The sequence below is a fragment of the Hipposideros armiger genome, unplaced genomic scaffold (assembly GCF_001890085.2).
Source record: "Hipposideros armiger isolate ML-2016 unplaced genomic scaffold, ASM189008v1 scaffold_796, whole genome shotgun sequence".
In the NCBI taxonomy this organism is placed as follows: domain Eukaryota; kingdom Metazoa; phylum Chordata; class Mammalia; order Chiroptera; family Hipposideridae; genus Hipposideros; species Hipposideros armiger.
This window is the reverse complement of record NW_017732146.1, coordinates 485,984-500,352: the sequence shown is the minus strand read 5'-3', so window position 1 is coordinate 500,352 and position 14,369 is coordinate 485,984. Positions and strand designations below refer to the sequence as shown.

General features: G+C 38.6%; 1 protein-coding gene across 1 annotated transcript in view; it reads left to right on the top strand.

Annotated features, from left to right (window-relative positions):
- The first annotated feature begins 1,600 nt into the window (after positions 1-1,600).
- Positions 1,601-14,369, top strand: part of TMEM170B (transmembrane protein 170B) — a 31,578-nt gene continuing 18,809 nt past the window's right edge. Inside the window, exon 1 of the mRNA XM_019628481.1 lies at positions 1,601-2,250. Coding sequence (XP_019484026.1) covers positions 1,935-2,250 — 316 coding nt within the window. The 5' untranslated portion in view covers positions 1,601-1,934. The remainder of the gene's footprint in view (positions 2,251-14,369) is intronic.

Sequence of the window (14,369 nt, the reverse complement as noted above, 5' to 3'; positions counted from 1 at the left end):
TGCAAGGCAAGTCCCCCATTTGTGGCCCTGGTTGCTGCCCTATACACGAGAACAGCATGGCTACTCCTTCAGCCCCGCATCTGAGATAAGAAGACCCGTGGAGTTGGACGGAGCAGAACGAAGCAGATCCCAGGTGAACAGCAACCCATCTGCCGTTCTCAGGCAACATGAGCAGGAAATAAGATTTATTATTTAAATCAATGAGATTTTAAGTTTCTTTGTTACGCAGCACAGGCTATTGAAACCTATGGCAGATCTAGTGAACAAAATTAAGTAAGATTATAGACCTTTAGTAACATAATAAATATGGTAGATCTTATTCATATATACCACACCATTCCCTAAAAACAGAGAATATACCTTTTTGTGTGTACTCAACCAAAATTAACCATATACTGGGCCAGAAAGAAACTATCAGTAAATCCCCCAAGGTGAAAATAGTATAGATAAAATTCTTTGACTCCACTATAATTAAACTACGAACAGCTAACAAATATACAACCTCCTCCCTCTGAAAGCTGAAAATGTAAAAATAAACTCTCTTTTAAATAACTTCACAGTAGAAATAAAAACTAAAATGGCAACATTTCTAGAAAATAACAGAAAATGTTAACAAAACACTATGTATCAAAAGCTGCGGGATACAATTAAAGCAGTGCTCCATGCAAATTCTAACTTGAATACTCATACAGTCCCCAACTTACGATGGCTCAACTTAGGCCATTTCGACCTTATGATGGTGCAAAAGCAAACTGCATTCAGTAGAAACCACACTTTGAATTTTGACCTTTTCGCTGGCTAGCGATATGCTGCCATATGATACTCTCTCATCATGCGACAGTGAGCCCAGCTGCCAATCAGCCACATGACCCTGAAGGTAAACGAATACAGTATATTCACAGTGTTTGATGATTTTGTCCAATTGTAGGCTAATGTGTGTTTTGAGCACATTTAAGGTAGGTTAGGCTAAGCTATGATGTTCGATAGGTTAGGTGTATTAAATGCACTTTCAATTTATATTTACAACTAATGATGGGTTTATCAGAAGTTAACCCCATTGTAAGTTGAAGAGAATCTGTATTAAGAAACAAGAAAAAATAAAAATAAATGAATCAAGCAACTAACATAGAATTTACAGAAAATAACAAAAACAATCCAAAGGAAAGCAGAAGAAACTGATAATGTAAATGGAACAAAAAGTGAATTAATATATAGAATATATGATAAATATATCTAAGACGCCCAGAACAGAGCGCCCGGCGCTCCCGGGGCAAGAGGCTCCAGTTCTCCCAGGGCGCGCGCCCGGGATCTGGGGGCGGGGAGTCGTGGGTGGTTCCCTTGGAGCACCCAATCAGCAGCGAGACCTGGCGGTGGCGCTAGTAACGTAGGCCGCGCTTCCCTCCGCCCCTCTGCGGGCCGACTCTCGGCGGCGTCAGCCTCGCGAGCTCCGCGCGGGGGGAGGCAGGAGGGCTTTGGGACCGGCCGGCTGTCGGAGGGCGGCGGGTCGCGGGAAGGGGGAGAGTGAGCATGCGCAGCGGCTCCGGGGAGGGAGGGGGAGGAAGGGACCCGTGCGCGCGCGCACGAGGGGCCCGCCGGCGGCCGCGGGTGGAGGGGGCGGTTCCTCGAGTGTCAGCAGCCGGAGGGTGGGCAGGCTGGCGGCAGGTGCCGCCGAGGCCGCTGCCGCAGCCTCCTGCGAGTCCCGGGTCTCCTCGTCGTCCGACGGTGATGAGCTGGACTCCCTCGGGGGCTGCACCTGCCGGCTGCCCATCACCCGGAGCCTCCCGGCGTGACCTCGGCCTCCTCGTGCCCGATCCTCGCGGCGTGGTTGTGCCCCTGAGAGGCAGGGGCAGCGGCCTCCTCCGCCCCGAGTCCTAGCTCGGGGGCAGCACGGGGAGAGCGCCTGGCCCCCTCCCCTCCCCCGTCCGCTGTCCTCAATGTCTCCCCGGCGGGGAGGGGGCTGCCTGGGAGACGCGCTGAGCGGCCCCCCCCGGAGGCCCGTCGGCCGCAGCAGCAGCGCTCAGCCCGGCGCCCCGCAGCCTTGCCCGGCGGCGGCGGCCTGGAGGAGCCTCGCAGCCGCCGCCGCCCCCGGAGCCTCGCAGCCGCCGCCGCCACCCGGCGCCCGAGGAGAGGGCGGCGGGCGCCCCCCGGGGAAGATGAAGGCGGAGGGCGGCGATCACTCCATGATCAACCTGTCGGTGCAGCAGGTCCTGAGCCTCTGGGCCCACGGGACGGTGCTGAGGAGCCTCACGGGTAATTGATGCGCCCGGGCTGGGGACGGGGATGCGGTGCCGCCCTTTGCCTCCTTTCTCCCTCCGGAGGAGAGGAAGCGCTCCTCGCTGCCCCACCTTCGTGCGCGCCCCCTCGGGAGTTCGCGGTCCCGGGTCATGGCGAGGAAGGTGTTAATTAGATCCACTCCGCGAGGGTTCTGGGGTGCAGACGCCCGCCACACGTCCCCCCGGCGCTCTGAGCCTTCTGAATCGCGAGGTGTGGGGTGGGTGGGTAAGAGTGCACCACCCCCGCCCTCTGCCCTGCGCTGGGAAGGGCTCCCGACGGCCCTGCCTTCTGTAGTACGCGTCGAATGGCATTGGTGCTGACTTGAGCAGTTAGCTTTTATTTACCCATCTCTTCCCCCACGCGTGCACATACACGTAGACATTCACACACACCCTGTTTTTTTGCTGTTTAGATCTTTTTTATGTTTAGCTCTTTTTTCTTTCTGGCAAATCTCAAACTGAATGCAGGACTTAAATTTCTTGCTCACAGTGATCAGTTTGCTTCCGCTGTTCTTTTGCAAATATAGATGACAAATTAAGGGGCTGGGCCAAGGTCTCGTGCCTTATAAGCATTTTGTTTCCTTTTGTCTCTCTCTGGCCTCAAGCTGCTGCTTCTGTGACATTTGATAATTTTGTGTATTTCCTTACATTCGTCAAGGTGCTCAGGAGGGAATTGGACTTAACTACATTATAATTAACATCAATTTCTAGTTGTAAAAGTGAGCAATAATACTCATGTGTTTATCGAATTTGTAGGTTTGCTTTGTGAAGAAACTTATGGTTTTGTTAATGTGGAAATGCTTATTTATATATTATACTCTTGAGTTCGGAATTTAAAAAATATCCTCTAAAGATAAGTGTTCATAAGAAAGAGATTTGTTTACAATTTGGTAACTCCTCAGTGCTTACTCCTTAGAGTTAAAAACTTAAAAACATATGCAGGGTTTATTTCTTGAAAATGTATAAGGCAGCTAATTTTGATAGAACATTAGTATTTCAAAATGCATTATGTCAAAGTGATTAGAAATAGGAAGACTATATTACAAATATAACCTGTCTTGACAAGATAAATACACATATTTGTGTGTGTATTATTTATATATATATATGTATATATATATATATAGTGTGTGTGTATATATATATATATATGATATCAATATATTTTAAAATCTGGCATTATATGGAATTCAGCTATTCATAGAGAATTTTTTTTTAATTATATACCAAAAGGATGACTTTAAAGATACTGGTTTCCTTGAATGCAGAAACTATAAAATTAATGTAGATTCTAGATTGATTCATGGTGTCTTCACTTTTAATACGTGGTTGGTTAACTTGGAGCAAATTGACCTTGTATGATGTTTTTACTTCAAGAACATGTTCTTAGTTCGGAAAAACTACATTGATATAAAGACCATTTCATGATTCAATTGAATTTTGAGATAGACTGCTTTATTTTACTTACGGCTTTGCTTGTATTTGTCCACTTTTAATATTTCAAATGTATCAATTATGTTTATTTGAATGAAATGAAAATAAGGACTTAAGAATATGTGTATATATTTATATGTTAACACATGGCTTAGTTCATCAGTGGATATTTAGAAAAAATAAGCTTTGGAGACAGTAAATGTAAATATAACTTACCTCTCTTGGCCAAATTCAACAATATTTCAAAATATTTAAGATTCTAATCATTACATAGTAGCTTCAAGTTCCACAAGTCAACCATTAGGCTAATAATAGTTTCAACCCAGGGTTAGCTCTAATTACCTCGTGATACAGTCTTCATAATCGTTAGTTGTTCATCAGACTTTACCATTTCGTAAAAGACTTGCAGAACATCTGAAACTAGGACCGACATGGGACTGAGGAAAAATTGGAACCTCTTCTAAGAAATAACTAGAGTGTGAGTGTGCAAAATTCTGTTTGTCAGGGTAAAAATGGAGAAAGAAATAGATCAGAAATATGTTTCACCAGCAGGTGAGTGTCCCACATGTTAGGAACCACATCATATCACAAAAGTGGACTTTGGAGTGGTAACATTCTGATGTGGCTCATTGTGGTCTTCTGCATGCTGGTGACCTTGGTGATCCCCTATGTAGCTTAATCAGTCAAGAGGTGCTACCTACAGTGCCATTTAGAACTTAGTCTATTGTAAAGAAATACAACTCCTAGAACAAGACAGCTCTCATTTTACTGAATTCCTGCAGCATCAAGCACTTTTCATATATTATTTCTAATCTAGAATAATCCCAAAGTAGGTTTTCAAAGAATCTCACAGAGGTAAATTAAGTTGTCCCCAAATCATATAGCTAGTAAATGGCTGAGCTAGGCTTAAAACCCGTCTTTGCCTGCAAGACTACTTTCCCCTTTTCTGGGATGCTTTAAGCTCCTTCCTCTTCAGACAGAATGAATTACGTGCTTCATCCTACTACTTCTGCTCCTTGTACATGCTTTTAAAATTATATTTTTCAACTACATTGTAATATTTCCTAGACTGAGGTTTTTGAGGGTGGGATCACTATCTCAATCACTGAATTCTGGAACCCTAGTGTTAATAGTACCTGGCACATAGTAAATGCTCAATACATGTTTCTGGAATTGAGTTTTTCAAATAATACTTAACAGTTGCATGATGTAAACATTCTAGTTGTGTTATTTTTTAGCTACAGCTGTTGGAGTGAATACGTTGTTAACTAGGGAATGGGGTGTTAAGTAACTTTTGTAGATAATTGTCACACCTTGAAAACACAAATATTTATTGAATGCACTTCCTGTACTAGTTAACCATACTTTCATGTATTTTATTTAATTTTTTCAACAATCTTGAGAGAGATTGCTTACCCTTATATTACACATTTAGATATTGAAGCAGAGTAACTCACTTAAATCTGATAGCTAATAAGTGAGAAATTATTACCTTTTTACAAATTATAACATATTAAGTCAGAAGGCATTTTTGTCATCATAATAAAGTTGAAAGTGAAGCACGTTATACACAGGAGCATAGTGTAGAACCAGACTGATTTTGATGTAAGAAATGACTGAAGGCTTTGCAGAAATCTGGTTAATAGGAATTCTGGTTAATTAAAACCAATAAAGAGGGAATGTACTCTCATCTTTATTTTTTTCTTATACAGACTAACAAGTGTAATTTATTCTTCTCTTTGTATCTTATCCCATAGGTGAAGCAGGAAAATTTTTATATTGATCTTTTTATCTTAGAGACCGACCTTTAAAAAGTAGTCTTGTGTATGTATTACTTTGATATAAATAAATGTTTAAAAATTATAATAATGAGAACTTAATATTTTAGAGCTAGAAGTTATGTTTTTCAACTACTTCATGTTAGAAATACCAAATATCACATCACCGAAATGACATTGCAGGGATCAAACAGTTATTTAATGATAGAGGAAGGACTGGAACTGACCTTCCCTGACCCCTAGTTCTGTGCCTTTTTCTTTTATTCCACATAGCTTTTTAGCTCAGGCAGGTCTGATAGATAATAAATCTTAATGTAATTAAGAAAAGCCTGGTATTCCAGTGAGCCCAAAAATGTGTGAATGGAACTAATTTTTGTACAGCAAATCAAAGATATTGGAAAATGCAAGATCTTATTGAATAATAATGCTTTCTAAAATTTCAATTTGACATTGCCTATGTAAAAGATAGTGATCCATATTTATTACATATCCATTTTTAGAAGTCCTACCAAGTTCAGTCTGCTATTTATTTTTTCTCCCTCCTGGAAGACACTAGGATGGGGACTCCATAGAGAGTAGATTAATATCAGAAGACCCCATCTCTGTCACTTAACCATTGCCAAAGTTCTCTTCTGTCCATCACTTCCCAAAGTGTGTGATTCACAGGATTCCTAAATTGTTTGTTAGCTGTGTATTGGTTGTGTGCTTCTTCAGCTTACTAAAGTAGGGAGTTAAATGGCTTCCTTTCTTTCTCAAAGTTTCTCTGAATTGTTCGACATATCCGGGCCTCCCAATCTAAAATTAGAGTCAGTATTTATATAGTCTTTCAGTTTTATGGGGAACTTGAGTTTAAAAAAAAAAAAAGTGATGTACAATGAAAAGTATTCTTTTGCTTTACCTTAATTTTCAACTACTTTGGCCCCCAACTTTGTGTTCTGACCCAAATTTGGTTGCTGAGGGTTTAGAGAAAAATTTTTTACACAGATATAGGCAGGATCCCAAAACCCCTGGATAAACACTGATCCAGGTTGGTGTTGGGAAAGGGATAATTGGTCCCTGGGAAAACAGGCAAAGCCTGGCTTTTGGCTTGTCTCCTCCTTATGTCAGCAGAGAATGTGGGGGCAGGTGCTCCCTTCTTTTTATTGGTAATAGGCATTGGGACACTGCGAATTCACACTGAAATGAAGGTCAGCCGTGCGTGCATGCGCGCGCGCGCGCGCGCGCGCGTGTGTGTGTGTGTGTGTGTGTGTGTGTGTGTGTAAAATATATATGTGCTTATATATTTTTACAGTATACATATACACACTATTATAGCTTCATTTTTGTGTTTATAATTACTAAGCCACTTTAGTGTTAATTTTGTCATCAAAAAAGAGAAAGGAGAAAAAAATTGGTAACCGCTGTATGCATTTAGAATTGTTCACACCTCCAGCTGGTATAGCCAGCACCTTCCTTCTAGTGCTCCCAAACAAGTTTGCTTTCTAGGTGTTACTTTGTATCCTAGTTTCCCATTAGGTTAAATTCCTCTTCCTAAATGCTCTAGTATAGAAGGTGAGTTGATGTAGATAGTTATTTCATATATCACTTATAGGTATTTATGTTTTGTAAATAGAGCCTTAAAGACAATGTGTTACTTTTCAGTGTTTGTGCTGGACCCCCAAATTTACTATTTCTGAAATTCTTGTGAAAAACTCTTGTATTCTTTTGTGGTACAGAGCCAATTAATAAGGGCTGGTATGATTTGTACTTTATAGGAGTTTGCTTTTTGAAAGGCTTATCTGTGTATTTTATTGAGAATGAAGCTGCTGTAATTTTTCAAAAATTAGAGTTGTCGTCTTCAGGTTTTTAAAATTCCCATTTCATTATCTTGAATCATATATCCATATCCTCTGGCAATGCCCAAACCAGGTGACATGTTTTAAATCTAAAGCAATTTCTGGATAAGTCTTGAGACTGCATAAGCTATGATTTTGACATTTTGATAGTAAACTATCACAGTGTAAACTTATCTTTGTTCAGGTGTGAGGCTAATTATGTATTTTTAATGAATAAATCTTTTAGCAATAAACATTAATCAATCGTAGCGTTAACAGTGGCAGTAGAAACACATTTGAGAGAGGTCTCATGAGACTATCAAATTCCAATGACCTTAGCTAAGTAGATTAAGCCTTGAAAGAGAAAGAGATTTTTCACCAAACTTCATGCAAGTAGGAAGAACCAAACTTTTACCTGGATCCAATTGCTTGTGTTCTTATAATATAAACCTTGGAATATAATCTAGGAGCGTGTTATGTGCTTATTATAATAGGACTGGGAAAAATGAAAATAGTTTTGAAGGATGTTTTGGATTGTCGGAAAAGTCATGATATATTTTGTCTATGTTTTTCAAAGGTTATTTATATAAAGAACAAAGATCAATCAATGATATATTGCCCGTTTTGCCATCTTTCAGTGAGCTTCATAATTCCTTGTTCATAGAAGGACCTGTCTTTATATTTGTGAAAAACTGAACAAGGTGCTGATTTACAGCCTCATCTGAATTGAACATTATATCACGCAAGGAGTTTTGAAGTGAGTGAAACAAGTAGAAGTCTGACAGCAAAGGTCAGGTGAGTATGGTAGGTGTGGCAACACATCCCATCCAAGCTCCAATAATTTTTGATGGGTGATCAAACTTGTGTGTGGTCTCACGTTGTCACGATGGAATACAACTCCTTTACAGTTAACAAGCTCTGGACGTTTCTGGATGATGGATTCATTCAAACTGTCCAATTGCCGACAGTGTACATTCAAGTTGATTGATTGTTTCCTTGGTAGGAGCTCGAAAAACATGACACCTTTAAAATCCCACCACACGGAGAGCATAACCTTCCTCTAATGAATGTCCGCTTTCGATGTTGTTTGAGGCGAATCATCACATCGGGATCAAGACCATTTGCGCACCACATTGTTGTAAACAATCCACTTCTCATCACCAGTTATCAGTCGCTTCATAAAAGAATTGTTTTCCTCACGTTTAATGAGCATATTGCAGATGTTTATATGCGCCGTCAAATGAACTTCTTTGAGTTCATGCAGAACCCAAATATCAAGCTTGCTTACGTATCCCAGCTTCTTCAGGTGGTCGTAAATGCTTGAATGATGGATGTTCAATGTTTCTGCAGTCTCTCGTGTTGTGTAACATGGGTTTGACTGGATCAATGACTTTATTTTGTCATCATCAACCTCAGTGGGCCTCCCTTACCAAGGAGCGTCGTTGAGATCAAAATCACCAGCATGGAATTTCGTGAACCATCGTTGGCACTCTCTTCTTGTAGAGCATTGTCACCATAAACTTTATGCATCTTTTCACAAGCTTGATGCGCGTTCTTCCCTTTATGGAAGTAAAACAGTAAAATATGGCAAAAATGCACAGTTTGGTCTCCCATCTTCAACTTGTTGTAAAATCTCCAAAACTCAACCAAATCACTCAAATTTTTTTAGAATGAAGCTAGAACTGTCAGCTGTCAAATGACATAGCAATAACATAGATGCCAATGACTCTAGTACTCCCAAAAATGAAATAGTGACATCTGTCGCAAACATGCATCATGACTTTTCCGACAACCCAGTAGATTGCTAGATCAATTAATATTAGTTTATTAACATATCCAGTATTGCCTTTCACTTGATATGCTATCTGAATGCTTAAATGTAAATCAGTTTTATAAATTTATTTCATAACCCTGACATGGCTTGTAAATAATTCTTACATTAAAAAATTCACATCCAGGATTTATTTTTTAGAAATTTTACTTTTAATAGTTAACAACATTTAATGCTTTTTAGTGTGCTGAGCATTATTCTAAGAATGTTAACATGTATCATTTTATTTGATCTTTATAATAATCCCATGAGGTAGGGACCATTATTAACTGCATTTTTAAAAGTAAAGAAACAGGCATAGACAATATCTTGCCCATGCTTACAAAGCATGTAATACAGGACTTGAAAAATGATCAGTCAGTCCAATTCAACAACTATTTGAGTAACTGCAGTGGACATGGTGCTATCAGAGATACAGAAATAACACATCATGCCTGTTTTCAAGAAGCTTATGTTCTAGTGAGTATGAACTTACAAATATTTCTATTAGTTATTTATTGCTGAGTAACAAATCACCCCACAATTTAGCATCTTAAAACAAGATACATTTATTTTCTCACAGTTTTTGATGCCCAGGAATCTGGGAATAGTTTTGCTCGTTCTGGCTCAGGGTCTCAAAGCGTTAAGTCGAGCTGTCAAGTCTCTGCAGACTTGACTGGTGCTGGAGGGTAGGCTAGCTTCCAGGGACATTCATGTGACTGTCTATGGGAGGTGAAAGTCCTCTTCACGTGGGCCTCTCCATGGGGCTGTTCACAACATGGCTTTCTCCAGATAGACTGCAGAGGGTTGGGAGGAGGGGGAGGCAGAGAGAGAGAAAGAGAAACCAAAAGAAGCCACAGGGTCTGTCATAATCTGATCTCAGAAGTGATATACAATTACTTCAGCTGTGCTCTGTTGATCACACAGACCAACTTGAGTAAGCTGTCAAGGGAACTGTACCAGGGTGTATGTACAAGGTGAAGATCATTGGGGTCCTTCTAAATTAGAGCCTGGCCACCACAGCCAGAAGGTAGGTGTGGGGAGAAGGGAATGAGGCCCTGAAACGGAAGCCTTGGGGTAACATAGTGGGCAAGAGGATGAAGGATCTGTAAGAGGAAAAGGTGACTGGAAAAAATGAAAACCATCTTGATACATTGACAAATCATACTAAAAAGCAGTGTCTAGCATTTTTAAGGGTTAGTCTTGTTGGGTATTTCTTGATCATGAGTTATGTGTCTGTCTCTGTGGTCAACGCTGATAAGCAAAAATGAAAATGTCAATCATTGTCCGTAAGGAGCTCAGGGTCTAGAGACACTGACCAACCTTCAGACTCAGTAGTACTTTCGTGGCTTTTTGAGTTCAGGGAGAATTAGGTAGGTAGTGGGGTTTTGAAGACAACAGAAGAGGTAGAGTGGAGACATAACCTGTTAATGGGATGATGGAGAGAGAGGAAAGGTGAATTGCTTATAGGATGGTCCAGGAATACTACTAGGACTTGATTAAGTTTAAAAGTATTACACTGCTTTTGAATATCTGTATCTAGCTAAGATGTTTTCATCAGTAATGTGAAACTGGATTTTCATTATAAAATTCTCCCTGTTTCTCATCTCCTACCATCAATTCCTTTAATCCGACATGGTTTCTAAACCTTGCTACATGTCAGAATCACTGGGCCTAGTAGAAGGTACAGATCCAGGGCCTCAGTCTATCCCAATGGTATTAGGATCTTTGAGAACAGAGCATAGGAAACTACGTTTTTAACTAGCTCTTCAGATGATTTTGTTACTGAGAGTTCAAGGATTGGGAACACCTGATTTTGAAAAATTAAGTTTTGTGATCAATTTGTAGCTATTTAAGATATATAATGTAAGTTAATATGAAGTATTTAGTATAGCTAAAAACTTATTAAAATTTCAATATAAATGACATTTATTTCCAAGAGGATGCTATAACCTAGTTTTTTTAAGTGACTGTCTTAATATTAGGATCATATTAGAATTTATTTTTTAAAATTTTTATATGAGATATTAGCTGTAATTGAGCATAATTGCTATTAAATAATAGTATTTTTAAATTTTTAGATTTTTAAATATTAAATCTGAAATATATGGGAGAATTAAACATTAACAATATTTATGTAAATACATAATAAGCAGTTATTGGAATTTTCCCTCAGTATAATTTGGATTCTGCTATATTTCTGTATGCAAATAAGCACTAAGATCCTTGGATTTATAAGTCAAGAAACTGAGTTTTATCCTTGAATGCTACTAATTAGCTTTTGCACACCAGACAAGCCACGTATTTCCAAGGCCTGGGTTTTCTCATCTATAATACAATCTAATGCCAACAATTTTCATATTGATGTTAAGGGAAAGCTGATTTAGAAATTTTAATGAGTTCAGAAAAAGGAGATTTTACTATGAGTTAAAAGAAGCATTTACATTTGCATATAAACTTGTTTCTTTAATCTTTAAAATTAAGAAACTTTCTTTTTTAAAGAGGCACTCCTTCAGGTCTTTAATATGCTATTTTGTAGGTTGAGGTTTAGGACTTAGAAAATCTTTGTTCTGTGAATACCATTTAATAGCTCTTAGAATTAGTCTTAAAATTTGGTTTAGGAAACTGGATTCAATATCTGAAGATCCCTTCCAGTTCTGAGATTATGTGGGTTGGTTGGTTGGTTTTAATCCCAGTGTGGATAACTGCCCCTTCAGGATTACTATCAATACTATCTAAGGCAGTGGTTCTCAACCTTTCACAGGGGTCGCCTAAGACCATCGGAAAACACATATTTTCGTTGGTCTTAGGAACCGAGACACCGCTCCTCTGTCCGTCTCCAGGCCCACATGCAGCTACGCCCACATACCAGTACCCGGTGACCCCTGTGAAAGGGTCGTTCGACCCCCAAAGGGGTTGCGACCCACAGGTTGAGAACCGCTGACTAAGGTGTGACATCTTCGCAGTGTGTGTTAACTTGCTAACATTTTCTGGTTGTGCTTTTGTTTTCTGACCTGGCATTCATTTGGCCTCTTATTTAGATTTAATTTTAGGAATTTCTAACATTGGGAGTTTCATTATAAGTTATGCTCATTGATGTAAAAAATTCAGTTTTCAGTATTCAGTGTAAATATCCCTTGTAAATACTGTATCATGAGATTGTATAGCATATTATCATTTGCAGAGATTTTTTTTAGGTCAGTGATTGCATCAAACAAATGTGTTGTTACTAATTTATTGGTATAATATAAGATGCTTGAGGACATACAAGTAAAAAAATTGAAATTATTGTATAATTGCTCTGTTATAATTTTATAATAGATTCAGATTTTGACTTCTAACCCTATAGTTTTATAACTGAGTAATCAATTATGGGAAGGACAAAGTGAATGGCATCTTTTAGGAAGAGTGCTGTGGCTTTATTATAGAGCAATTTTTGAACTATTTTAAATAGCTTAAACTTATTTCTTTAAAGCAAATGATATTCACTTTGTTTTAAATTAAAAATCTGTTTTTCTAAGAATTTTATTATTCAGTGATAAGTACTATAATTTACAGTTTAAAATTATATGATTAGCTAGTAAAAGGATATTTAGTTTGGGTAATAAACAGTTTGCCATAAGCTTTAAGAGAGGCAGTCTATTAAAGTAGCTCTTGAAGGTGTCATAATTCAATTTCAAACTAGTGTTTTTGCTCTCTTTTAAGAAACAAGCAGACAATTATTAAATATCTACAATAGCTTTAATTCCTTCCTCTGTTAAATGAGATTTCAAGTGCAAATAGAGCAACTTATATTTAAACCTGATTAAAATGTTAGAGTGATTAAAAATGAGAAAACATGGCTATCTTTGCCTTTATTTTAACTTTCTCTGTTGCTCATTTCTTTGTGTGGAGTTAAACTTCCATCTAGTATTAGTCCTTCTGTCAGAAGAACTTCCTTTAATATGTCTTGTAGCACAGGTCTGCTGGCAGTTAATTCTCCCAGCTTTTTTCTTTCTGGAAAAAAAGTCTTAATTTATTTCACCTTCACTTTGGAATGGATTTCTGGTCTTTACCATTTTTATTTTTTTCCTTTTAAAAATGCCACTATTGTTTTCTGGTTTGATAGTTTCTGATAAGAAGTTAGCTGTACTTTTTATCTTTGTTTCTCTGTGTGTAATGTCTTTATTCCTCTGGCTACCTTCAATATTTTCCCTTTATCTTTGCTTTTCAGTCATTTCACTATGATATATCTAGGTGTGTGGGTTTATTTTTGTTTTATTGTTGTTTTTTGGATCTTTTGGGAGGTCTTTATCTTGCTTGGGATTCTTTGAAAGTGTTAGATTTGTGGTTTGATATTTTTTGTTATTTTTAGAAAATTTTTAGTCACTTTCATCAACTATTTTTCTTCTCCATTCTCTCGTTCTTCTCTTTTTGGGACTTAGGTTACATGTATGTTAAACTAACATTTGAAATTGTTCCATAACTCTTGGATGGTTTCTCTTTTTCCTCCTCCTGTTGCATTTCAATTTGAAAAATTGCTGTTGGTCTATCTTTAAGTTTACTGATTCTTGGCTTAACTGTGTCAAGTCTACCAGTGAGCCCATTAAAAGAATTCTTCATCTCTGATATCATGTTTTTCGTGTGTGTGTGTGTGTGTGTGTGTGTGTGTGTGTGTGTGTGTTTTAATTTCTAGCATTTCCATTTGACTTTCTCTTGAAGTTTCCATCTCTCTGCTGAAATTTCCCATCTGTTCATGTGAGTTGTCTACCTTTTTTTATGAGAGCCTTTAACATGTTAATTGTAATTATTTTAAAGTCCCTGTGTGGTTGTTCTAAAATGTGGGTCATCTCTGGGTCTGGTTCTGTTGATTTCTTTGTTTCTTAACAATGGATTGCTTTTCTTGTTTTTGAGTGTGTCCCATACATTTTTATTAAATGCAGTACTTTGTATGTATAATAGTAGAGACTGATGTACATCGTATTTATGCCAGGAAATGGGCTGTTTTTGTTCAACCAGTAGCGTGAAGAGCTGATTTAATCTACTCAAGAGTGAGCTGAATTTGAGTTGTGTTGTTATGGTTACCTTCAGTGTAGCACAGGCTTCAAATTCTCTAGAAATTGCTATTGTTGCCTTGTGCTTAGGATGGGGACTAAGTGCTGCAGAGTTATTCTCAGTGTTGGTGTTCCATTGTCAGGTTGAAGCCATCTCTGCATGCCTGTGCCACAGAAGGAAGGGTTTCCTGTCCATACACTTGCCTTCCTCCAGTTACAGACTTCTG